Here is a 27,881-nt window from a genome sequence, read left to right as displayed (position 1 = left end):
AACACTTTCCCCAGTATCCCAATACAGTTGCTGTATGTTTTTTTAAGTTTTCTAAAGGGACTTCATACAGTGCAGCTCTGAGCAGTATCTCTGCTCCTGCACAACCTACAGTTGCCATATTAGGTCACAGGGTAAAGCCATGAAGACACTGATGACTGACCATCTTGTGATCATTAAAGATCCCATGGCATTTTTTCCTATGGAGAAGAATTTACGCTGAATTTACTAAATTTTAAGTCAGGTAATTTTACATTCTGCCTAAGCTGCCCCTAAAGTTCTAACTAATTTCCTTTTCTAAAATGTTACATAATATTGCTCTTAAATATTTGCTACATTTTTACTTTAGAGGTGCCTGCATTTTCCTCATGAGTGACATAATTCCATTTTATAACTTGCATATCTGCTTAAAGTACACAGGAATCCATTTGAATGAAAAGCATTATACAAATAATAGCTATTAAAAATTCCTAGACAAAAGACTGACACCAGGGCGTAGTTAAGGTTGAGAATACATATCAATTATGTAAGGTATAAAGCTTTACAGCATATTACAAGAAGCATATTGTAAATTATCCCCAAAATAAACACTGTAAACACAGGAAATTCAGAATTAAGGATAAACTTAAAAAAAACCTAAACAGCTTAAAATATGGAAATACAGCATAAAGGCACCCAAACAAACTTAACCCTGCAGTGACACCAAATTATAAGCATACAATTATGATTCATGCATTTTAGTGTTTATAGTCCTAGATTTAGATTAAATTGATTTTTCAAGACATTCATTTTTCATCTTTTTCCCCCTCATGAAACAAGTGTATGTGACAAGCAACAGAGGGAGGGTTGGAAAAGGATAATGGTAATATACATAGGTTTATGTAATCATATGATAACTAGATGGCTTAAATGCAAATTTGTTATTTGACTACTCACCTATATCTTACATTTTCAATTACTGTTTGGAATTCTTAAAAAGTCAAGAAACTAAATTTTAAAAGGCAACACATTAAAACGTAAAGAGGGACACACATTCAGCCCTCTTGCAAAAAACTTTGTTTCCTAATGGTGCTCCCTCACTTTAAATGCAAATTACGCACTCAGTAAAAACGGAGATTTTGTGCATTTGCAAGAAGCTTCCGCTTTTCCTTGTTTTTTTAATCAAATCCACTTACTTTTAGTTACATACTTTAATACACAGTGCACTAAGTACATACAGCACAAGAGTCTTCCAGAGAAAAACTGCATGGAGATCATCTCAAGTATGATAATTTATTAAGACTTAAAACCTTTGAATAAAAAAAGAAAAACTTCACAGAAGACTAATATTTCAACTGCACATCTTTCTCTGGATGTTTATTTTAGTTTTAGCATACACATTTTGTTTGCCACAATCTTCTTGTTCATAAGGAGGTTAATGTATTATACACATATACTGTAATAGAGTTACATCAGGTATTTCAAACAGTGAATTATTGTTCTTTCATAACTGCTGAGTTGTATGTAAAGAATAACCACATTTATTTTATTTTCTATTCTCTAATCGTATTTGGATGACATTAGGGCATTGTGTACTAATAATTCTATCACTCCCCTGGCTTCCATTCATTTGCCACTCTTTTTCTATGAAACACAATAGGGTATTAGCAAATAAATTCCACTGCATGGCTGCAAGATATTCTTACAATAAATGAATGAAAATAGACCCCCATTGAGTCAATCTGCAAAAATAAGCAATTAATGTTTCAATTAGAATTTTGCTTAAAAAACTAACCTAAAGGGATTCAAGGTTTTAAAATTAAAAGAAGAGTTGGGAAAGCATATTAAAATTATGTTCTTAACAAAAACAGAATTTCTTAAAATTAGCTTTATTATCTCTCTAAACTAGATGAATTAGAAGAATTGTTCCGGGGAAACGGCAGAAAATAATGAAATGCTAGAAATAAGTGTTTACAAAAAAAATCACTTGCTCATTTTTATTTTTCTTATTGCAGATTGATAACAGATATAAATACTAAAGAGAAGCATCTAATAACAGTCACATTTACTTTTCTTCTGAAACAATTATCCAAAATGGTTGTGTTTTATGATAGAGAACAGAGTTTACAATAAATTTCAGAACAATCTGTTCTTTAAAACTGGGCAAAAAGGTGGAAAAGATGAAAGTACTACAAATTAACTGAATAATTATCCATTCTTACTTTAATTCCAAAAGTGAACATGTCCAAAAGAAAGAAATAACCATGACTTTTTCAGCCTCGGAGATGCGTATCAGCTGGTGATGCACTTCAAGCAATATTAATTTGATTAAACAGTTTATCCTTAATAACCTGAGACATCAATCCATGTATAGCTTCTATGGTGGTCTTGCAACTGAAAAACAAGTATAAATTCAACATTGGCTAAACACTGAACTGTCACTGTATTATAAGTTATTCGACTGTCTCAGGAGTTCGGGGTGCCCATAACCCCATGAATCTTCACAACTGTCCAGATATGAAAAGTCACACATCAATTTAGTTGTTGCCAAAAGCTATTAGTTATCTGAAAAGGTAAACTGACAAGTTCTTTACATATCAAGAACCAATTTCAGACTATACTTTTTGTCCAACAGTTTAGGACATTAACCTAAAATACAGGAAACTGAGTTTCATCCATTATTTTAGGTTTTAATTTAACTATAGTAAAGGAAATATAAAACTTTGAACTCATGTAATAGAAAATCAGTTCCAATACTTTGCCTTTTTAGCAAGTGTATATGTGAAATTAAATATGTTCTGCTAATGGTTTTAGCATAACAAAACAAAAACACCACCCTCATTCACCTCTGAAAGAGTTATCGTCTATAGCTGATCAGTTCAAATCCTGTAACAATTAGAAAGGAAAGAAACCCCAGTGCTTCACTAGAGCCATGCCACTGAAATGGCACAGTGGATTGAAAAAGTTAAGTGTTCTTTTTTGTGACCCACAAGAACTTCTTCACGCTAGATTCTAATAGCATTTTGATTAACAAGCTTAAAAAGCTTTGAAAATATGAAAGGACAATATAATGACCACACCGCATAGTAAGTGGTGGGACAGTCATCACGCTTGCTAGAGGAAGGGATTTGAGAGGCATGGTGTGATTTTTTACAGCAACTGTAGAGCAGGTTAGCATGGGGATGCTGACTCATCCTTTCCCCCAGGTGACCGGAAAAGAGGGGATACTATATAGGTCCATTGACCAGATTAGCCAATGCAAAGTGGTTTTTTTCTGCCTTCCCCACAGCAGGTTGGCGCATGCGGAGAGGGGCTTAGTTGGGGCAAACATGGAATAGGAGTTAGGCTAAGATATCACAACTCATTATGTAAATATGGGGTGAATATCCAGTGCAGGTATTCCATAGGGAATGGATATAGCTGTCAGATAAAATGGATTTGTGAAAGATTTAAAAGAGGTATTAAATGAGCAGACATGGGGGGCTCCTATGACTGGCACGGCTGGGAGCCAACCCCCCTGCCTTTATAGCCCCCCAACACTCATTTGCGATGTGTGTTTGTGGGGGATGGGAGGAGGATGTGATGTCCCAGCTAGGTTGGCTGGGGACCAGGATGGAAAAGGGGAAGGGCTGATGGAAGCCCCCGGGTAGATATGAAAATCATCATGGAATTACCTGAACTGTACACTTTTATCTGCCGGGTACTCCCAGACTGTTAAGAATAAAGTTGTGTTATAATTAAACCATATCCAGTGCCTCCTGTTCTTCTTCCAGCATAGCTGGACAATGATGAGTTCTAGGGACACTTATCTGAAGTAAATTACTTGAAATGCTTCTTTCTGACTACACAACACAGGATGACATTTCATAGTTTGTAAAGCATCACTGTTCAACAGTTAAATAGTGCCACAGATATACTTTATATGTAACCATATTGGAGATTAAATCAAGTTGTAAAAAAACTGCTTTGGCGACTCATGAAAGCTAATGAAAAAGCAACAGGTGATCACCTAAGAGCTCCAGAGCCCAAAAAGGAGGTCGGGTAATTCTTTAAAGCAACAACAACAAAAAAAAGGAAATAGTTTTGAAGAAAACATCAGGAGTGCATTTTAAATAATATGCATCCAGGTACAGTATGTTTATTAATTGATAATAGAAAATTATATTTGTGATCAGGATAGCTAACGAATCTGAAGCATACAATTTTCATAAAGGTCTTCCTAAAAGGTTTCCTCATTGTCCAGCTATACCAAAAGGAGGACAGGATACACTTCATGTGGATTTAATCAAGCCGTAACTTGTAAATGCAGATAAAAGTATACAGTGCAGGCAAGTCCATGTTCATTTAAATAACTGGGCTTCCACCAGCCCCCCCACCCCTTCATTTTCCACCCAGGTCCCCCAGTCAACCCATGGCTGGGACCTTGCCATTCACCCCCACTCTTAGGAGGGTTAAAGTGAGCTATTAGAAAGTGGGGTTGGCTGCCTACTGTACCAATCATAGAAGCCCTTCCCCATTCCGTTCCTTTAGCCAGCACCTCCTTTTTAAGTCCTTTACCAGGCCATTTATCTGGCCATTGGATGTCTTCCCCATGGAGCATCTGCACTGGACATCTGCCCCACGCTTACAAAATGAGTTGTGATATATAGCCTAACCCCCTTTCCTCCTCACCATAATAAGCCAATATGGTGGTGAAGGAAAAATTCCTTCCCAGCCCCCCTAAAAAGGAGAGACTAGCGCAATACCCATAGCAGGTCCTAACCAATATGATATTTGCCATCTCGAGGGGAAGGAGAGTGGGTGCTGCCTTGCTTGATGTGTGGAGAAAGGTCTTCTAATGTCCTAACCTGCCTTTTTTAAAGCCTTCCGCACTTACGTTCCCAGATTAATCAGCATTGCCCACACTGACCCCCCACCTACCTTTTTTGCAGCAGCTTCTGACCTCCTTCCTCCCCCTATCCATAAAGCACTGCTACCCCTCTTCCAGCAAGCCATGACAATGTCCACCCCCACTTCAGGTGCAGTGTGGTCATTTGTGGAAGGAAACGTTTTATGCAAAAGATGGGAAAGGCAAGTCCTCAGTTTTTCATAAGACTAACCACATGGTTTAGACAGAACTGTAAAATGCTGTTCAGAGAGATGGCAAAAGTCCTTACTTTAATGTATATATTGATTACTCTTTTCTCTCTTCTTTACTGTTGTCGGAACACACTTGCAAGAATAAGAAATGCAATGCTCAATCTATTGCATTTGAGAAATTGCCTATATTTTGATGAACTTTAACAGGGATATTTTTGATTAAAAACCGATCAACTAGAAATACAGAATTGGTTAACAACTTTAGTGGAGCCAACACAGAAGTTTGAAATGTCATTTTTATGAGGCCCACCAAAGAAATGCCATGCTGAAGCAGGTCAAAGGTCCCTAGCATCTTGTCTGGATGCTTCAGAAGACAAAAGCTTTGCAATACATAATAAATCCAAAGAATTTCTTCATGGCTTCAGTTAATAAACAGTTTATGCACTGTAGTAAATATAAAAATTGTAATGACCTTTGTGATGTAAATGAGGTATTTCTATATTTTAATTTCTAAATTACAGCAGTGTATTCCTCCAAAATGCCAAGGAACTGGAGAATAATTCCGTACAAATCATAGTTTAAAGTAAGTGAACTTAGGGTTTAAAACAGAACAGCATTTCTTACAAAATCCAGACATGTATTATCTCACCTGTCCCTTGTTGCTTTAGCAAGTTTGTCTTCTGATTTTCTGTCATGCGTCTCTAAACCCAACATGAAACTCCCTCGGCCCAGCTGGGCTTCTGACTGTTCTAATTTTTCAGACAAATCAAAGACTTGGCCAGTTGTGTAGTCAGCATTCTGTTGGAACAAGATACCATTAAATGTATTACAGATAGAGCTGTAAATCATGTTGGTATTTATGCACAAAATACACAAGCAACCTACCTCACAAAATACCTTTAAGTCTAAGTAGTGCTGGGCTTAGCTTGGCAGACCAGTCGGAGCTCAACAGGTAACCTACATGAATGATGTGCATTTAAGACCAGTTCAGTCCTTTGACTGCTTGCTAGCAAGAGCTGAGGGCATGAAGTATGCAGAATATTTAGACCCAGAGAGTGAGAGCTCTTTGCTGTTCTGGAGCCACCCCCCTAGTGACGCAGGAACAGCGGAGCCAGAATAAGTGACATCTAGTCATCCATGGCCAGGACAATCAGCACAGTGGTTGGCCTTTGCAGAGGGAAATCTTTGGGGGATTGAGGAATCTTAAAAAAAAGAGAGCTGCACATTGATAGATAATGCTAAGCACTTTTACTGTCTCATTTCAGAGATGTGGTAGCAGGGAAGGACCTATCAGTATTTCTATTATAAGCTCATTTTAATGGTTTCATCAATTGGCCATAAAAAAAAAAAAATTACTCCCAGTGTGATACACCACAGGACATCTTAGGCTGAAGGTAATTTTTTTAAAATTACCAATGAAAAACACGCAAAACATTCCAGTGTGGAATTTTGCATTGTGTAAAACTGAAAAAAACGAATGAACTTTGTCGATGGGATAATTTGACTGATATTGATGAGGGGGAAAAATGGTCTAGACAGTCAAAACTTCTAGCTTTGAAACACTGTGGTAATATTAAAATTATTCTATCACCATGAAATAACCCCTCATTCCCATTTCCCCTCCTTATCCCCCCATGACTCTCAGTTGAAAATACTCAGTCTGATATTAAACCTGATGATTTGACAGTCATTTTAAAAGGAGGTTTTTGTTTTTCTTTATTGCTATGCTGTCCAGGCCTGGCTCCTCACCTTCATCCTCCGCTTTCCCCATGTTGAACAGGTAGCCTGGCTCAGAACCTTCTTTCCCCCTAATGTCAGTGGCTGATCTTCCAGCTCCCTGGGTGTCAGATTATACACTGATCTAAATTTTGGAGCACAGATGGTGGGATATGGAGTGTCTCCGAATTCACAGCAAGCTGCACAACTGAATTTAGAGTCGATGGTGACAGCAGAAGATGGAGCCCAACACAGACACAGCAAAGTCTTGACTTCATCACTAAGGTGCGTGGAAGCACTGAAGTCTCCTGTTCAACATGTAGCACCCAACAAAATGGTGGAAGCTCTCCTACTTATCCCTCCTAAATCTGCTCCTTACCTGGTATTTCTTCCTACAGCTCACAGGAACATAGAACTACATGTCTACAGACTAGGTTCCTATGAACAGCAGGAAGTATTCAGTTTTCACAGCTTAAAGTATTCAACCAAGCGATATTAACATTGCTAGAGAAATGGAGGACCAAGTTTTGCCTTCTGTTCAATTTATGCAACCTCACTGAGAATAAAGGTTATTATTCTGCTCTAATTTACAATGCAATTTTAATTTACCGTGCAATCCAACTGAATACAACAGACTTGTACAGAGTATGAAATAGTGTCAGTTAGGCCCACTGGTATTGCACAGGTATTACTGTGGGCAGAATCTTTTACTAGGCATGAAGCTGGAAAAAGCGAAGTTTGACTTTCAAATCCCTATTCAAGTTTCCAGGATTGGAAGTTAGGAAAGAACAATTTTTTTATTTGCAAATGCAGCAAATTTGATTTGGAATAATTGAGAGAATAGGGAGTCTCACAATATCATTTTACAGAGTTGCTTTATAGAATAAAAACACATATTAAAGAATGTGTGCATTCTACCCCCGTGACTAAAGTGATCACTGTGCATTGGATTTTTATTGAAGTAAGTAAATGAGATTTGAATCCAAAGTAAAAAGTATGTTCATAACAGAAGTATAGTGAATGCAATGGATGGTAGTTATCTAGTGGTCAAGTCACAACTTCTACTCGAAGCACATGGTTACAACAAAAAGCAGTCCCTTTCTGAAGATACTAAGTATGGCTTAAAAGGAGTTGTTATAATAAAATTAGTAATACCATCAATATATAGCCTATATACTTGGTAATCTTTAATGGATACTAATTACTACTGTGCAGTAAGGGGATACTAAATGTTATACTAAAAAATAGATTTAACTGAAACTCATCTTAAACAATGAGAACAAACCAGTTAGCTTCACTTTCTGGTTATCGAACAGTAAAAACAGAAAACAATGTTTACAGAAAGGTTTTATTTATGTTCATGAAAACCTTCCTCTTTATTATTTGGTTTTGTAAAACTTGATGCACAGAATCTAAATCTGGAGTCAAAATTACTCAGCAGTCTCCCATTAAGCAATTTGCAGCAGAGATCCCTGCTTCTAGCACCAAGGAGTCAGAGGTACCTAAACTCTTATAGGATATATTATTCTACTTACAGTAAGCAAACTAGAAGAACTGAGTGTGTTCACCCAATATTTGTTCCACAATAGTTCAAGTAATTTACGATCCAAAGATGATTTGAAGTAGGAGACCTCTAAAGCATAATACCTATTTTTAAAAAACAAAGCAAATTTTTTAGTTAGCTACCAGTCAAAGATGTAGGGTATTTTACAATCAAATCCTCATGGTCACAGGCATCTGAAAGGAATAAATAGAAAGTAAATGCATTTCTCAAAAATGCAAAGACTAACAGAACCACCAGTGTGACAATGACACAATGTTTTAGGGTCCAACAATAACACACGTTAAGATCTACACCATGAATATTTCTCTGAGGAGGGATTTCCCTCCTGTGTCTGATGTATGCAGTTTTAATACAGTTATAACTAGCCAAATGCTGTTTTCTTCATCCACTTAGGTTCGGTTAAAAAAAAGAGGAGGATTTGTGGCACCTTAGAGACTAACAAATTTATTTGAGCATAAGCTTTCGTGAGCTACAGCTCACTTCACCGGATACAATGGAATACATTTTCCACTGAATGCCTCCGATGAAGTGAGCTGTAGCTCACGAAAGCTTATGCTCAGATAAATTTGTTAGTCTCTAAGGTGCCACAAGTACTCCTTTTCTTTTTGCAGATACAGACTAACACGGCTGCTACTCTGAAACCTGTCATTAGGTTCTGTTGTAACACAAGATCTTTGGGATCAGCTACTGTCCTTTTAATAGTGTTTGTATAGTACATATTACAAAGAGTCCCTGATCCTGCTTGGGACCTTTGGGTGCTATCATAATATTATTATAATTTATATATAAAAGTAAATTGAAATACTACTGATCTAGTGGAATGTGATAAGTGGCAATGTTGGATAGTGGTAAGTTTAACAAAGAGCCTATTTATCCGTTGTTATGCATCTTAGGTGTTAATAAGACAGATTTTCCTGATATTACAGAATTCACAACAAAGGAATAAGGAAGATAAGCTATCCTGTTTTGTTTTAAATACGATTCATATTGCATCTTACAAGACAGCAATACATGTTGCAACCTTCTCTGCTGCTCAGATGTGCATTATACTGAAAGTAAAAAATAGAAGGTTTGGTATTTTAAAAAAATACTTTTCTTCCATTAAGCTGTTTTATACATACAGGTGTAAATAGAAAGCCTTGCCAACTTGCCCTTTCCTATTAGTGGGAATTCATCCTAAATGTGTGAACCAAAAGGAACCCCCCGCCACCCCAGCTCATGCCTTCTACAGATTGTCTCTTTTGATGTACTCATTCTGAAGTGCTTGCAAAATGGATTGAGGCCTGCAGAAAGAGAAATCAGATTTGTCAAGGAACAGAAAGGCTGCAATAGGACCGGGGAGAAAAGAGATCTGTTCATTTGTTTCTAAGTTTTGTTACAATTTTTCAAACATCTGTTAAAAGTAATTCTCAGAAGGCTGTTGGAGGGTGGATGATGTAATGCTCCTAAAAACAGAAATTTCATGTAGGATTTAATAAAAGGAGAACCTGACATGCCCAAAAGGTAATCTTCACTTTAAGCTATGCAAGAACATTTCTATCGATGTACTAAAGGCATCATACTGGGAGTTGGAACATGAGGTACACTTCCTGGGTATCAGAGAACTGACGTTAAGTTAAATGATTGCTGGGCTTCCTGTTCTTGTGGGGCTATTACAGCACTTACATGGTTTTATTTTGATGCAGATATAACTGCCACTTGTACGTTATCCAATTAAAATCACTAAATCATTCTTTTAAAAAAAATTATTGCCAGTTTTTCCTCTGTCACTGCACACAAGTTATTTTTGAATAATTTAAATGGTACAGATCCACTAATCCATTAGCAATGATATATTAACCCTGCTCTTAGGAGACCTGTTAGGTAAAACTCAACCATATTAGGAAAAATGCACTTAAGTGAAATCTTCTAATGCTGACCAATTCAACCATATAATGAGCTAGAAAGCCAAAACAATAAGCGAGAAGGGGAGAGTCAGCACAAGAGATATGAGATATATTAAATGGTCCATTTTTGCTGTTAAAATGTGCTTTTACAATTAAACACCTTGTATTGGCTTTGTCCTTTTCCTGTAATAAAAATCAGTTATTTTACTTTGCATTTCCATAACATCTTCCATCTGAGATGATCAGTCTTTTACAAAAATGGATAAATTAAACTTCATACTGTTGTGATGAAGAGAAAGATCCTCACTTTAGAAAAAAATTAGGCACAAAGGTGAATTGCCCAAGAAAATCTGTGGCAGAATCAAAATTAGATCCCTGATCTCCCAATTCCCAGGCCTGTGCTTTAATCATCTGACAAATAAATTGGTGAATAAACTAGTAAAAATAAAGGAAAATGATGACCAATTTAAAATATCACGGAAGAGCGTGTGTGTGTGTGTGTGTGTTAGGTCATATATCTACAAATATACACCTGAAGAAAAATTTAAAATGTGAAGTAACATGACAAATATAATTCCTTTTTAAAAATTAAATGGCAAAAGCAGAGACATTTGCAAAAGTTTCACATTTGTAAATAGAAAAGGATTACCGGTGGCACCTTAGAGACTAACAAATTTATTAGAGCATAAGCTTTCGTGAGCTACAGCTCACTTCATTTGCATCCGATGAAGTGAGCTGTAGCTCACGAAAGCTTATGCTCTAATAAATTTGTTAGTCTCTAAGGTGCCACCGGTACTCCTTTTCTTTTTGCGAATACAGACTAACACGGCTGCTACTCTGAAACATTTGTAAATGTATAAGTTAAATGCTTTTTCAACATTAATTGAGGTGCTTATCATTAGGAATTGACACTGTAATTAAGGGAGATGGCATTTGGTATAATACACAAAACCTATTTAGCATGCTCTTCCTCAAAGAGGACCTCTCAACTAAGTACTGTAATAGAATAGCAGTCAAAGATGAGGTAAAAGTGCACCCACTGGGGCTGATTCATGGCTGAGAAGTGTCTGAATGCAGTCTCTCCTCAGGGCAGTGGCTGGACATGTGTATACGATTATAAAGCAGTAGCTCAGCTTTTCTACCCATTGCCCACTGGCATTGCCACCACACCAGGACCCAAACACAGAAGCTCATCATTAAGGTAGGAAAGAGAAGCCAAAAGAAACTGTCACTAAAACCAGATTTACAAGTCCTGGTAAACATACTAGTGGGTGGAAACGACTATTCTAATCTTCTGTAGTACAAATAATTCATTCATATTGCAAGAGAACGAACATCACAGATACCACGGTGTTAGCAACTCCTCACCCAATAGACTAAAGCATAATTAGTGTCTGCAATTTCAACCCCTCCTCTTTTTTTATGGCTATCTTCCACTGGGGAAGATTGGAAGTCCTCTTCCGTAAATCTTTTCATGCAGCTTCAAGAAAGAAATGACTTAGAACAGATACTAACTAGCTATCTGAGAGAGAGACTGTTATGGTAATTATTAAAATTTTCATAAAATTGAAAAATTCCTTTTATCTGAAAACAGATTAAAAAAGGTAATGGTAAATTTAAAGAAAAAAATCTAATCGCTCCCCTTCCTCATGTTGCCATAGAAATGCACAAACAACCTAACTTCATCTAGAACAGGGGTGGGCAAACTTTTTGGCCCAACGGCTACATCTGAGTATGGAAATTGTATGGCAGGCCACGAATGCTCAAAAAATTGGGGGTTGGAGTGCAGGAGGGAGTGAGGGCTCTGGGGTGGGGTCAGAAACGAGGAGTTCAGGGTGTGGGAGGAGGCTCTGGACTGGGACAGGAAGTTGGGGTAGGTGAGGGCTCCAGCTGGGGGCGCGAGCTCTCCGTTGGGCTGGGGATGAAAGGTTGGGGGTGCAGAAGGGTGCTCTGGGTTGGGACCGAGGGGCTCAGACAGCAGAAGGGGAATCAGGGCTAGGCCAGGAGCACAGGAGGGGGTCAGAGATGCAGGCTCCAGGAAGTGCTTACCTCAAGCAGCTCCCGGAAGCAGCGACATGTCCCTCCTCCAGCTCCTGCACGGAGGCATGGCCAGGCGGCTCCGCACACTGCCCTGTCTGCACGTGCCACCTGTGCAGTTCAAATTGGCCAGGAACCCTGGCCAGTGGGAGCTGTGTGGGTGGTGCTTGGGGCGGGGGCAGCATGTGAAGACCCCTGGCTGCCCCCAAGTGTAGGAGCCAGAGGTGGGACATATTGCTGCTTCCAGGATATGCGCAGAGCCACAGAATGCACGGAGCAGGGCAAGCCCCGGACCCCGCTCCCTGGCAAGAGCTCAAGGGCCGGATTAAAATATCTGAAGGGCTGGTTGTGGCCCCTGGGCCGTAGTTTGCCCATCCCTGATCTAGAATGTTTGCTTTATAATGAATAATCAGAATGACTAGCAGTTAAGTAAAAAGAAAAGGAGTACTTGTGGCACCTTAGAGACTAACAAATTTATTAGAGCATAAGCTTTCGTGAGCTACAGCTCACTTCATTGGATGCATTTGGTGGAAAAAACAGAGGAGAGATTTATATACACACACACAGAGAACATGCAGTTAAGTGTTTGCCAGGGATTTCTACTTTGCTCCTGGTATGGTAATGCAAATAATTAATAATAGTTACGAGCTGAGATTTTTTATAAAGCTTTATTTTTTTTTAAGTGCATGGTCTTCAAGTTGTTAGTTTGGAAAAGGGAAAAGTGTTTTTTTTCTTGTTAATATGACGACAGGAATGCCTTCAAAGACTACATATATTGCCAATAATGCAATTTCCCACAACTCTCCAGAGTTTTAACTACCCATCCCTTTGGAGTCTAGCCCTTCATCAACATATGACCCATTCAACATGTAACTCATTAATTATAGTGAGAGTTGTATGCATAAGTACCAAATGTACCAAAAGGATAATTTGCCCTCCCAAGTGAATGGTGTTAAGTAATATTTTATATCATAAACTGACATTGATACGAATTTGAAAATTATTTTAAACACTGATTCTGAGTTCAAGAGTTCTCAAACTGGGGTTGCAAACTTCAACTGGGTCATGAGGACGGGTATGGAGCAAAAATTGCTAAAACCAAATGACCTCTAGGACTAAAGGAAAGCAAATTAACAGCAGCTCTTTTTCCTGCCTCCTCTGATGCTATCAGCCCATTCTCATTGCAGCAGCTCCTCTTTCCACCCCCACTACACTGCTCCAGAGAAGCAATGCTTGAAGATGGCAAAATGCTAGCTGTGTTGACCCAGCTGCTCAAAGCGTTCATTGGGCTCACTGAAGCAGCGTTCCCCAAACCATCTCCCTGCTGAATGACTGCTCGCAACACTTTTCCATAAAGCCAGCAGCACAAAGAAAACAAAGGCTTGTAGTATTTGGGTCACTGCAAGAAACCATGGCACTTAGGGCCATGGTAGAAGGTGGAGAAAGACTGAGAACTTCTACTTATGATTCAGATAATAATTCATGAGTTACTTACTGTTTACAGTGCACACCAAAGTCTTCTATTTTATTAAGTGGAATAGTCTGGTATTCTGAAGGCCCTTCATCTGGAGGCTTAAAGCCCTGAAAAGTTAAACAAACAGAAACCACCACAGTAAGTGGAAAAAGTAATAAATACATTTCTTCATTGAAAAGAAAGAAGTCATTTTAAGGCTGCTTGCAAATGCTGTTCAAGTTCCCAATAAAGACAACAAGTTCCATAAGGAAAAATGGATGGCCCAGCAGACTTATGGATTTTGGAATCTTCTCTCTTGATCACTGGTTCATCCAGCCTGGGTTAATAGTCATTACTATTTGATGGATGTGCAGAAATGTGTAAGTAGTAAATTGCTGGTCTCAGCCAGTTCTCATTGGGCAGATATCTCTACCATAAACGGCCATATCGTTTTCTCTTAGGGAAATGATGGAAGGGGCATGGAGACCAGACTACTCTCTATGTCCCTGGAAGTGATTGCGCCAGAACAGGATTGACAAACATTAGCACAGAAATGAAATGAACCCTGCACTACTATTGCCCACCTTGTACCTGTCCCAGAACTTCAGTCTCCAGTTTAGTCAATAGCAACCTTCACAACTACTGAATTGGCAAATACCACCTACCTGAATCATTTCCATTACTCCTCTTAAAACATTCTGCTAAAATGAATGTCTAACTGTGATTTGGTTTTTAAGTTTAAGTTACATTTCTTCTTCCTGTTTAGTGCCCTGAAAGTATTTACATGAGATTTTTTTTGGTTCATACATAAGTTCTGACAACAACAAATACTCTTTTCCTTTTGTTTAGAAAAAAAAGTCTATGCAGATCTGCTGTTCATTCGTAACAAAAAAGCACTGCATGAATGCAATGGGGAACTTTTCACACATATTTTTACAATTATAACATGATGCCAGATTGGAGTCTTCCACAAGACAATAATATTTCTACTTTCTTACAATAGGATCCACTAGCCCAGACCTTCATGTCCCAACAGAGTCCTTTTGACTTCACCTGTACTCTGCATGAGTGTCAAGGTCCATGCTAACAAATCACATTGCAGAAGTAGGCCCCAATTCTGCAAAGTCATGCTTAAATTTCATGCACTGTGAGCGATCCTACTGAAGCCAATAAAACTATTCACAGTGCATAAGAATGTGTGTTAGTCTTTGCAGGATTAGGGCCTTAACTGGAATTTAGGAAGGTGTAATTATATTTGAGGATATATCAACTAAATTATACTTTTATTTCTCTATCACTGATAAAAAAATAAAACTAGACTTAGAAAAATTTAGATTTCAACTTTAAATAAATTTCCAGTTAAATTAAATATCTTAAGCTTGATATGTATGTTATTTTCATCTTAAAATTTTATTTCAAAATGTGGTATTTTATTTTTTGTTTTATCCTGTGAATCTAACATTTCTTTGAAAAGACTGTCAAAAATAAAAGTATGAGATTTTGACTCTTGCTTTTCTCAAAGCAATCTCAATACAGATCCCCAGATTTAATTTTTTTTTAAAAAAAAATAAGCCAAAAGCAGAATTTTGAACTAATAAGTCATAGATTTACTATTCCTTCTTCCCTCTAACAATCCAAATTCTTATACATCTATGCCGCAGAAACTTTAGAAATAGCATAACTATATTTAACTGCTGCAATTATGTTGCAGCTCCAATATCTAAAAATACATTCAATACAACAGGAAATAAAACTCTGTGGAAAGAAGACTAGAATTCAACCTCTCTAAACACAAACACCACGTAAAGAAGACTATTTAAGTACGACCATACCCAGATTTATTATTTATGTCTGTTAGTAATTCAATGGAACCCTGAAACTGAAATCAGATTATTTACCAATGTTATTTTTCTTCTAAGAGGCATGCACAATATGATGATATTTTAATATTTATTTTAGGTTAGGAAAAAATTACATCTTTTCCTGAAAAAGGAAGATATAGAATATTAAAAAAAGGAAAGACAGGTCAGATAATGTGCTTTTCATGCTTAACAATGACCCTTAAAAATGGGACCCATGTATTTAGTTATATACAGTTTAATAACCTTGATAATACACATATACTTTTTTTAACCTTAACTTTTACCTTGGGATATGTTCTAAAAGCTCCAAGATTTACTTTTCCTGCAGATATTGTTCTTGTTGGATCAATCTGTAAAAATATAGGTGATTTTAGATATATGCAGGTGGCATACTTATTGATCTACTTACACTGAATCACTATAACTTGAAAAAGTTGCATTATGTTCTGTAATAAAGCACAGTACTTTTGTAATTGACATCAGTTTATATGGAGCACTCATGAAAAGAAAGTGGAACATCAACAGCTGCCCATTAATCCCACTTCTCTACATTAACAGAATGGTTAGTATCAGCCTCAACTAATCCTGTACTATAGTGTGTGATAAAAATCTTGCAATCTGTCAGTCAATACATCGGTGATACTTATTGCTTTTAATTTTAACCCCCCCCCCCCCCCAGAAATTAGGGATGGAAAAGACCCATTAGATCATCTAATTTATTTTGAAAAATAGGGCAGGAGGATAATGCAGGATTATCCTCTACAATACAGGTTTCAGAGTAGCAACCGTGTTAGTCTGTATTCAGTGGAGAATGCATCCGATGAAGTGAGCTGTAGCTCACGAAAGCTTATGCTCAAATATATTTGTTAGTCTCCAAGGTGCCGTAAGTACTCCTTTTCTCTCTACAATACATTTACTAGTGCATTGGCCAGTTTCATTTGAGAAGTGACACTGAAGGGGCTTCCAACATTTCCTTAGGAGACTATGCCACAACAAAACAGATTTTAGTGTCCAGAACTTTTTTCTAATATTTGGTTTATACTTTTCTAATTTAATCCCACAATCCTAATTAGACTGCCAACTATTCCTCAAATAATTCCATTTTTTTGTTGGTGTTTACACTCTTTACTAGAGCAAGTGGTTATATAAAGTTGTTGTTTAAATCAAAGGCTAAATTTCTATTTCATTTGTTGTGACCTGCAGTCCTGAGGGGTTGGAGGGCCCAGTGAATTTTCTCAGAATATATTAAAAAGATAATTTTGTACAACTTTCTGATGCGATGTCAGTGACTTTACTGATAATGCATGCTATATGAGAAATACTGCGGTTCTGTGGACAATTTTACTCAGCATCCCTTACTACAGAAGGTTAGGAGAATCACAGAACTAAAGTTTTTAAGATCTAAGGCAGAACGCTCAGTGTGGGTTATTGAATTATTTGCTGTCGTAACAAGCAGGTTTCTAATCTAAGATTAGAGAAAAGATTTTAACAGACTACACCTGGAATGATGCAGTGAATGAAAGCTCTCCAGTCCCAGTGAACAAATTTGTTTATATACCATTGTCTTGACTTTCTCTTTAGCCCAGAAAGCGTGGTAAGGGAGATATACTGATCTGAAGCCTGGATTCTACCCCTCCCTCCCTTAAAAAACAAACACTATCAGAGGATTATTTAACAAAATTAGAAAGAGCTATATAGATAAAAACTGCAAGTAAATATTTTCACCTCAACACAAAGAAATTAAGTATTGTACAATTTGTCAGTCTGTGGAATGCTTAACTAATAAACTTCTAATACTTACAACCACAGCCACAAATGGTTCCTGAAATTGCTGATTAAGCATCTGAGTACTGACATCAATCCCTGAAAGCCAGCAGCCATAGCCAGGGTGGCTGTGGTACCAGCCAATTGCATTTTCTAGACGACCAACCTAATGAAGTGAAGGGGAAAGAAATACATATCATTAAAAGTCTCTTTGTATAATGAAAGAGACAGATGCCCTCTTTTGGGCTTTTAACATACTGCAGATACATTATGGGGAAGAAAAAATGCAAGTATCTACATGCACTACTATGCCAAGTTTCAAACCCATATGTTTTTTAAATAACCTAAGCCTTCTCTGGTTAAAATGTTTTTAGAAGTCCTATGGCACAAAGTTATAACTATACTGATACTAACAACTCAATTCCTGGCATCCAACAATTGTTTTTTCCAACATGCAATAGAGGTGCATGCTTTTGAATTTATAGGGGCCAACCAGTTCTAACAGAGTATGTAACAAGAAACTCAAATCATTAAAATAAATAATACTACAAGACAAAACACAATGTCTGATTTGCATCCATTGTAATCAATGGATGTTTAGCCACCAACTTTAAACAGAAGCAGGATCTCGCTTAAAGAGCATCTTTTTACTTGCTTTACAGTTTACATGCTTAATAGATACAGATAGAAGAACAGATCATTTATACATCACTACATTCTTCCAAGGAAGAGTAATACTTTTTGGTCTTATCAACCCTACAGGTGAGATCTGATTAAATGAAGACAGAAGTCAATGTCTTCAGCTGATATAAGGGAACACTGTCAACTTACTATCAGTTAATTTAAAAAAATTTAAACTAGTTTCAGATATTACAGGTTGAACCCCTCTAGTCTGGCACCCTCGGCACCTGACTGGTGCCAAACCAGAGAATTTGCCGAACCATGGGAGGTCAATACAGAGTGCCAATGGGTCTCCATAGGTGTGGGACGTAGGGGGGCTGCAGCACCCCCAGGTTTTGCACCCTGCGTGGTCCCTTGCCCGGGGTCCTGGCCATTGGCCCCAGATCTTCCCCCTCCCTCCTGGAGCTTGAACGCTGTGGGTCAGCTTTTCATGGCATTCCAGAAGCTCTGAGAAAAAGAGGAGGTAAGCACAGGGCTGCCGGCGCACAAGAGGCCCGGGGGGAAGGGGAGCTTGGCACCATGGATGCTCTGCACCAATTTTTCCTTGTGAGTGCTCCAGCCCCGGAGCAGCCACGGAGTCGGCACCTATGCCAGACCACAGATGTTGCTGGACCAAGGAGTGTCGGATTAGAGACGTTCAACCTGTACTGCAAACATCCCGCAACCAGGGCCTATGAAAGAGCATGCACATGAGCTCCTCATTGAGCAGTGAATGAAAATGAAGTCATCACAGTAGTGCATGAAACTAATAGCAAAAGTAACCATCCACAAAATTGAGAAGCTGATTATATATCAAAGTGCTCAACAGCACAAAGTAAACAAACTGCAGAAAAAAAAATGTCTTTCCCACTCTGTTACAAGTAACCTGTAAGATTATTATAAATGAATTGGCACTAATTTTTTAGATGAAAATGTAATGTTCACATTAGCTATATCACTGTAACAATAAATATACAGAATACTAATATTTTTCAGATATCATATATATATTATTGACAAAACAAGCTAGATTAAAATAAATTTCAAAATCACCTGCTTAAAATGGGATAGTGAGGTACCTAAAACAGTCTGAATAAGCGTAAGGTTATATTTAAGACAGTAAGAAAATAGCATTCTGCAATTTAGTTGAGAAACCACAGCTTTTAAAACACACCGCAACCTTTTATAGTTTCTGCAAATTTGAGTGACATTGCAACCCACTCACTCAAATTAAACCCAGATGCCCCTCTGTCATGACCCGATAGGAGGTGGATGAGAAAGGCAGGGCTGGGCACATATGGATTGGAGCAGAGATCCCCTGGGGAGCTCACCCGCCTCACCACCCAGGTGCAATTCCAGCTCCAACAGGTGGCATGGGCTAGGCCTAACCATCACCAGCAGCAGCTCCCGTGTGACCTGGAAGAATTCACTTCCCATGGCTTCTCAGTGAGTGGGGCTGGGACTTGTACTTCCCACAGGGCCCTGTGCCCTGGGAGAGGGGAGCCTGGTGGTGCCAGCCTCCAAATGGCCTCCAGGGGTCTCTGAGCTGGCATTAGTTCTAGTGTCCAGAAGAAAGCTCACTACCCAGGGATAGGAGAAATTGAAGGGGGGGGGGGGTATCCAGCCCGTGTTGGAGGGCAAAGGACCCTACTGCCAACTCAACAACTGTTTCTATTTTTTTTTTAAATGGTACTTGAACTGGCCATACCAAAACAGCAAATTAAAAAATTACAACTTTTTTTACAGCCTAAATTATATTTTTAATAAACAAAAAAAGACCTCTTGTGCATGCTCTTTTCTCATATTATAATCTAACCCAATTTGCAATTTATATTGAAATCTATAAGTAAATGAAGTGTAAACATAGCAGGAATTCCATAAGAATTCCCCAATCCTGCAATCTGAGCTACATCACTAACTTTAGTAGAACTCTGCACAAATGAAATGATCTACCCAATCACATCAGATACAATTATCACAGTAAAACTTTTTAAGTATAGACAGGACCGTACTAAAACTAATTGAACTGGGAAAACTGGATGGGATCCAATGCTCATTCTGCATCACAGGACTATCAAGCTTTCAGTGGGAGATTAATATAAAATAAGTATATAATGTGGTAGATGAATATAAAAACAGCTCCAACCTGGGATAAGCTCTTCAGACCTACCAGAGATTAAAGCTCCAATTCTGTCTGCGGTGAACCTACTGGAAGATGAGGGCCTAAACGTGAATGTAACATGGAAAACTTTGTATGGGGGGAGGAAAGAACTATTTCACAGTAGTTAATCGTTCCTTCTTGACTCAAACATTCATAACTTATAAAGTGCAATTACTAGTAAATAGCATTGACAACTATATACTCCTTTAATTTTGTATTCCCAAATGAATTTTAGAGGTTCTTTTGATGGAAAATAAAATAGATTATCCAAAAAGAATAAGTAGCTAAAACCACACTATACCTATTATGTATGTTATATAGCAACCAAATAAGATAGTTGTGAAATACAAAGATTTAATGCTTGACACTAACTTTAGTTTATGCCACAAATAATTGTGTTAAATTTGTGAAGAAATAAGCTCTTTTGCTATTCCATTCTTGAGCAACCGACTGCACCCATAAAAACATTTCCTAGGTGATGAGCATAAATGTAAAGGAAATTACACTCAATTAATTGGTGACCCAACCCTGAATTTGAACTCAGATATACAAAGGTGAAAGAACACTGCAATATTTAAATATGATAAACAAAAATATTAAAATATTTGAGAAAAAAAGAAAACTATCAATTTTTTATTGATTCAGATCTTGTGCAAGGATATCCTGGTGATGGAACTTTATAAGAAAACCTAGACAGACTATCTCAAAACCCAGTGTAAATTACAACAGGATTTTTTTATTATAGCAGCAATAAAACACATAGTTCTCTTTATTTACCTGTTTTGCATTTTCTATGTACGCAGCCATATATTCATATGCAGCAGCCTGAGCATTGACTCGAGTTTCAGTGCCTTCTACCGGTAAAGCAAAGCTGTCCATGATAATCATAGTTTCCCCATCCACTTTCCCAAGCATCAGCCCCATCACTTCCAGATTGCCCCCAGACCGGGCATGCATGACCATCTTCAGCAGGGCCAGGGCGGAGATCTTGCAGTATCTGAAGTAGTGGTTGCTGCAAAAAAGGAGAGATGCTAGCAAGAGGCCAAGTATCTAATCGGACAAGGAAAACAAACAGAGGAAACACATGCAAAATACAGGAGAGGGAAGAGAAAGGGGGAAGTAGCTGGGGATTATTATAACAAGGCCCCTCCATCTCAACCTCCTCCCACCCCAGAATCGCGCCTTGGTTCAGGACCCAAAACACCCCTCCCGGGCCCCCGCTGCCTCCCCACCCATATCCCCCCTTGCAGCCCTGCCGCCTCCCCACCTCCCCTGGGCCCCGTTGCCTCTCCGGGCCACCGCCACCTCGCTCCCATTACCCTGAACTCCCTCCCCCGGCCTCGCGCCCCAGGCCCGCCCCGCTCCTTGCCCGGGTATCCCGGCCCCGGCCCCGGCCCCGGCCCCCGCCCCCTGGGCCCGGCTCTCACTCCTTGGTCCAGGGCTTGGCCGCCAGGATCTCCTGCTGCTGCTTGCGGTCGTATTTGTAAATCTCGTCGATGCTCTGCGCCTCCTGCATGTTGTTGGCCAGTTCCCAGCTCTTCTGCGCCATCCCGCTCCCAGAGGCGCCGGCCGCCGCCGCCGCCGCCATCCCCCCACCGCCCGACCGGGCCGCCGCGCAAACCAACTGCCACGCGGGGAGGGGGGGGGAGCCCAACCCTGGAATGTCCCAGAGCCGCTGGGGGGAGGATCGGGAATGGTACATTCCGCAGGGCCTGAGACAGCCTGGTTAGCGCGCCCTCTAGCGACCAGCCTTGGAAGCCACGTCCGAGCCCTGCTCAGAGAACCAGGCACGGCGGCCAGCGAGGTGATGCGTCACCAAGGCAACACAAAAAGAACAGGAGGACTTGTGGCACCTTAGAGACTAACAAATTTATTAGAGCATAAGCTTTCGTGAGCTACAGCTCACTTCATCGGATGCACCACAGGGACACGCAGGTGCGCTCGCGTATTCACACCCATACTGGTGTTCGCGCACGCGTGTGCAACACAGGGATGTTGAAGTCTGGAAAGTAAGAGACAGGGCCCCGGGTCAAGAGTTGCTAAATCTCACAATTTTATTGTGAGTCTCTTGGTACTTGGTGTCTTAGGGGCTGGTCTACACTACGCGGGGAGGGGAGAGGAGAGCCAGCTAAATTACACAACTTCTGCTACAGGAATAACGTAGCTCATGTCGACGTACTTAGATCTACTTACCCCAGTGTCTTCGCTGTGGCGTGTCGAGGGGGGACGCTCTCCCCTCAAGTCCCCTTGTGCTTCTTGTTGAGGTGGAGTACCAGAGTCGACACTAGAGTGATCGGCAGTCGATTTATCACGTCTATACTAGACACGATAAATTGACCCCCGGTGGATTGATTGCTGCCCATTGATCTGGCTAGTAGTGTAGACATGCCTTTAGGTAATGAAAGCTTCTGAAATGGGATTGTGTGAGAAGTTCAGCTTTCGTTTTTAAAAAGTACGTTCTTGCCCTCCTGGTTGTGAAGAAAAGGTTGAAAAGATGACCCACGTAGATCCTAAAGGATCAAAATCCAGAAGGTAAGAGAATCCCTCGCAATTTTTTTGAAATATGATTTTTAAGCCAGTCTCATGATTTGTAGGGAGCAAGTCATGAGTTTTGAATGCTTGTGCAGTTGGCAGTATTGAGGGATGCAGCTACTTCACTTATCCCATGAATTTAAGTTGCTTGCATGGGGTGAAAGTAACTGAAGGAGGAATCAGAGTAGCAGCCGTGTTAGTCTGTATCCACAAAAAGAAAAGGAGGACTTGTAGCACCTTAGAGACTAACAAATTTATTTGAGCATAAGCTTTCGTGAGCTACAGCTCAATTCATCGGATACATTCAGTGGAAAATACAGTGGGGAGATTTTATATACACAGAGAATATGAAACAATGGAGGTAACCATACAGACTGTAACAAGAGTGATCAGGTAAGGTGAGCTATTACCAGCAGGAGAGCGGGATGGGTTATTACCCGCTCTCCTGCTGGTAATAGCTCACCTTACCCGATCACTCTCGTTCCAGTGTGTATGCTAACACCCATTGTTTCATGTTCTCTGTGTACATAAATCTCTCCACTGTATTTTCTACTGAATGCATCCGATGAAGTGAGCTGTAGTTCACGAAAGCTTATGCTCAAATAAATTTGTTAGTCTCTAAGGTGCTACAAGTCCTCCTTTTCTTTTTGAAGGAGGAATATATACCATGAATGAAGTAGCTCCATCCCTAAACTGTTTATTTACAGACTTTCATATTTCTGAGGCATTTTTTTTCTTTTTAGGTAGAAGAGTTATTTTATGGAAATTATAAATCATTTTGTGGCCCCACTCCTGCATTCTGAGCATTGTGGCCAGGCTCCTATATGCCTGAAGAGCTTTGCTGACTTTAACGGAACTCTCCACAAGCACAAGGGGATACCAACGTGAACCCAATTGTAGGATCATGGGCTCCGTATGGTAGGTAGACTCCACGGACACATTTTCAATGTTAACTATTTCCTAACAATCGCTTTTACTTACTCATTTAAATCTCTCCTTAAACTACATTTTTAATAGGAGACTTCCATTGTTGATCTCCTATTACTCTGCTGTCATGCAGCAAACCTTCAGGATTATATTGTATCCTTTCAAATTAAAATCCTCTGGGTTTCCTGACAAATCCTATTGTGGTTGTCAAGAAATGATTGGCCCAGGCCCACACAAAACTAAAGGCCTGCCCCCTCAACTGTGGGGGAGGAACCACTGAGCCCAGGCCACAATTGATTACTTGGGACAACAAATGAGAAAACAGGAACAGTGGTAAAGGTCAAAGGTTAAAAATCAGAGATTCAGAAGGGTACATTAAACAGAGAATCCCTGACAGAGTCAGTGGATATCTCTCAAAGGATTTGACAAGGGACTGGAATTAGTTCCCACAATCACAGAGCACCCTCTGGTTGAGCATCCTCCCCCTGGGATAACCATATTGGCCAACTCCAGGAGGAGGTTGATAAGAAGGTCTTGCAACTTGTGGGGCCATAGATAGGGTGTGCAGAGATAAAAAGGTGAAGGAAGAAGTACAGCCAGAATCTCAGCAAGAGGTTCTGGAGGAGCCAGAAGAGGGGTTGTAGCCTGATATACTCTACATAGATATGTGCCAGGGTTTCCCTCTCACCGCAGAAGGGATGGTTATCAGGGCATTCCATGAACCATGCCAAATACTCCTGTGTTCACAGCTCCATGGCAGAACCATCAGTTAATATCCCTGGTGGACTGTGGAACCAGAGTGGAGTACCCACTGGCCCACCAGGGCTTCCCCCCCTGCAGGTGGCAGCAGGTCCTGCCACTTGGTGTCAGGGTGGGATACCAGGGCAAGAAAACAGATGGTATGAAGCAAAAGTGTGCAGATGTTCTCTGGGCATAGGTCGGAGGCAGATTATCAGCCTTTTTGTGTTATGTGTCTAGGTGCTGGGTGGCTTGCAGGGCATGGGTCCAATGGGAAGCTCCAGAGAGCCTGGGGTGAGGGGTGGGTGGGGAGCACCCTTCTGCAGAATCTGCTTGAGAGAAATGAGAGAAGTGGAAATCAAAACTGCCCTCACCTCCTGGAGCTAGGGAGGCCATTCATCTGTGGGATGGGGTAGACTAGGCCCAAAGGCCCCCTAGAGGCCTCCGGGTTCTGCCACACCCATCCCAGGAAAGAGCAGTGGAGAGGTCCTCCAAGCAGGCTGGAGTGGCTGCAGGGGAAGCAGCCAATCAGGGCCCAGGAGGGCCATGTAAAATGAGCTGCAGAGCAGCCCAATAGTAAGTTGCTGCTTAGAGCTGGAGAAGAAAAGAGCATAGGCTTAGCTGCATGGAAGAGCAGTAAGTCCAGGGACTGGGGGAAGCATTGAGGGAACTCCTGGCCGGTTGCTAGAACTGAGCCAAAGACAGTCTGCTGGCAGGGATCAGGGGAGTGAGATGCTCCAGGCTGGCTGCTAGGCTTGAGTAGGGACTGAGCCTGGGGAGGGCTGCAAGAAGATAGTGTCTCCAGGTAGGAAGCCCTGGGGATACAGACCCATACCAGGGCTGGACTACCTAAAGCCCAGAGAGGGTTAGAGAGAGGCCCCAGTGGACTGTATATCCCAGAAGAGGTTTGTGCTGGTTAACATGCAGACAGCGTCTGACTCGGCCAGAGCACTGAGTCACTGAAAATCCACCTGAAAATCACCAAAAGGGGTCATTGGAACTAAAGAATACAGACATGCCCAACCAGAAGGGGGTATTTGTGAGAGGTGGGTGCCAACCCTGTTACAGTCTGGTATTAAACCAGACTATTATCTTTCTGAGAAGTTTGTCCCTATCCAGTATTGGGACAAAACCGGATGGAACATAACAAGCACCATGTGTACAAGGTCATGTGGGCAAGGGTGGGGTGGTGCACTCTTAAAGAGGGCACCCCTGTGTGGTGCTCACTGGCATGGTGGGCCTATGTCATTACAGAAGTACTGGAACGACTGGTATTCTTGGAACACCTGAGCAGTCACCTTACTTGGAGCACATGGTGGGGAATATGCAGGATGAGCAACTTTGTGCACTAGCTGACTATTCCAAAAGGTCTTGGAGTCTGGTGACACAAGTCAGGTCTGTCTGCCAGCCAGTGCACCAAAGGGGACTCCACCACCTGCACACGAAACTATGGATTGTGAAGTAAGGGTTCTGTTAGAAGGTCTTTTCCCTCTCAGCGTCTGCTACAGACCTGATTTCTGAGACCAGCTTCCAGATCCTGAGGAGGTTCTGGTAAAAGAATGTCAGCTCAGAGAGGGCTTTGGGGCCACCCTTTGGGTGCAAATAAGAGCTGCCTCTTGTATTGGAGCCCTTGGAAGTGGGAGAAGAAGGCATGTGACAGCATATTCCATGCTGGACAAAATCCTGTGGGTAAGGATTATGTCTATTTGTAAAATGTCATGCCCAGCTAGATCTTAATCATGCAGTGGGATCTCTGCACATGAGACTTCCCACTCATTGAAAGCCTGAGTTAGTAAAATGGGACATGATGAAAATGCAAATGTCTGGTTGTGAGCATTTGATTACAGAATCGGGGTCCTACAGTGCATCCGTATAAGGCTCTAGTCCTGCTTCTGCATCTACGTGGGAGGACTCCTGTGCCCAGGCAGAGCGCCACTGATTTCTATAGGGTCATTCTGTATTAATTCAGTTACTGGATTGGGGTTTAAGGCTGTAAAATAATGTTTGCCAACAAAATTAAATTTATTTCATGTTATGATTCATGTTACTTATTTCTGTCTCTCATTTTATGAATTTTTTGGGCCCTTGAGATGAAATATATGAAGGAAAGGGATGGGAGAGTCTCCATGTCATATGGAAACAGTATTTGCAGGGGAAGTTCTTTCAGTGTAAAGAGTGGAAGCAGAGAGGCCAATCGGACCAAAAAAAAAAATGTTGATGAAGTTCTCACTCTTGATTTTTTTTTACTCCCACTTTCTTTTTTTATGATAAACTGCACCCACAAATTCCCTCCCCCATAAATCACACTTGTGAAGACACTGCAATGAGAGTTGTTTTACAAATGTTTTGTGATTGGCATAATTTTTCTGTTCATTGTCAGAGAGGTCTGTGATTACTATGCCTCTCCTTCTGCAGTCACATACCTGTGATCGTTCTAGAACAGAGATTATTAAATATTCCATCAAACTATCTGGCTATGGTTTTTGTTTTGTTTTTTTTCCCCCTGACCATTTTCCTCCCAACTCTTACACTGTGGGGATACCTTTCATTTTAAATTAAAGTAATTTTACTGATGGTTAAGAGTCCTGTCCTATGAAGTCTGTGTGAGGAGGGGAGATTCTGTGCCTATGGGGAATCCAAGTAGGTATGGACTTGTGTGTGTGGCCCTGTACATTTGTGAGGGAAAGGAGGGTTGTGTGTGTGGGATGATGGGGGGGAGGGGGGGTCCTCTGTATGGGGTGTCTGTGGGAGGAATCACTGTATGCATATGGTGGGAAGAGGCCAGGAGTATGTATGAAATATATGGGTGTGGGATCCTTGTGTATGTTGGCAGGAGGGGCTCCTCTGTGTATAGGATGTCGGTAGAGTATGTGGGGAGGGGGCCCTCTGTGTAGGGGATGCCTGTGAGTGGGATTTAAGTGGGGGGAGGAGGAAGGGGTCCTCTGTATGGGATGTCTGGGTACAGGGTCACTGGGTGGGAGAGGGAGAAAGGGGTCCGCTATATGGAGTATTTGTGTGCAGTAGCCTTGTCTGGCTCGCTGTGGGATTTATGTGGGTCGAGAGGGAAGGGGTCCTCGGCGTCGGGGAGGGGAGGGAGGATCCTGTGTAGGGGGCTCTCCCGAGGAGTAGGGACTGGCTCTCTGGCTCGGAGCAAAGAGACGCTGCTCCGCACAGCCGCTCAGGGAGTCTGGCCCCGACTCCCACGCAGCAGGGGGCGCTGTTCGTAGTGGCGCAGGCGCGGCCTGGCCGCGGCAGGGCACCGCGGGAGGCGGTAAAGTGAGAGAGGCGGGGCGGGAGTTGGTGAGCGGCCGTTTGCAAACGCAGCGGGTCCGGGAGCGAGCCGGTGAGTGACGCCGCGGGCTGGCTGCAGGCGTGACAGCGGTCCCGGTCCTGGGGCCCCGACGGCGGCTCCTGAGGCGAAGGGCGGGGCGCAGGGACCCCCGGCTCCCAGGACTGCAATTCTGGCCCGTCACCTGCCTCCTGGGGCGGCCGGTGTCTGGGGCGGGGGCTCCGGCCCCCCGCCGTG

At 41.1% G+C, this 27,881-nt stretch overlaps 2 protein-coding genes across 15 annotated transcripts in view; one reads left to right on the top strand and one right to left on the bottom strand.

Moving 5' to 3' along the window:
* Positions 1-1,297: 1,297 nt before the first annotated feature.
* On the bottom strand, positions 1,298-21,970 carry COPS5 (COP9 signalosome subunit 5). Its single transcript, XM_038390382.2, has 8 exons — positions 21,586-21,970; positions 20,936-21,170; positions 17,375-17,503; positions 15,858-15,923; positions 13,754-13,839; positions 8,307-8,418; positions 5,705-5,853; positions 1,298-2,370 (listed from the first exon to the last, which is right to left on the bottom strand). Exons 1-8 carry the CDS (start codon positions 21,858-21,860, stop codon positions 2,286-2,288), a joined length of 1,137 nt encoding a protein of 378 aa, XP_038246310.2. The 5' UTR covers positions 21,861-21,970; the 3' UTR covers positions 1,298-2,285.
* Positions 21,971-24,970: 3,000 nt separating this feature from the next.
* The window catches only part of CSPP1 (centrosome and spindle pole associated protein 1), a 178,969-nt gene continuing 176,058 nt past the window's right edge, over positions 24,971-27,881 (top strand). For 11 of the 14 annotated variants that reach the window (XM_043507763.1, XM_043507766.1, XM_043507753.1 and 8 more), the window contains exon 1: positions 27,597-27,698. Coding sequence is in view for 1 of the 14 variants with exons in the window: in XM_043507755.1 (XP_043363690.1) it covers positions 24,981-24,991 (11 nt within the window). In the remaining 13 variants the exon portion in view is untranslated. Of the gene's footprint in view, positions 24,992-27,538; positions 27,699-27,881 lie in introns of those variants that run through there. The other 3 variants (XM_043507755.1, XM_043507756.1, XM_043507760.1) reach the window with 3 other exon arrangements.

The sequence above is a fragment of the Dermochelys coriacea genome, chromosome 2 (genome assembly GCF_009764565.3).
Source record: "Dermochelys coriacea isolate rDerCor1 chromosome 2, rDerCor1.pri.v4, whole genome shotgun sequence".
NCBI lineage: Eukaryota > Metazoa > Chordata > Testudines > Dermochelyidae > Dermochelys > Dermochelys coriacea.
Note: the sequence above shows the minus strand (reverse complement) of the source record. Positions and strands in the feature narration are given on the sequence as shown.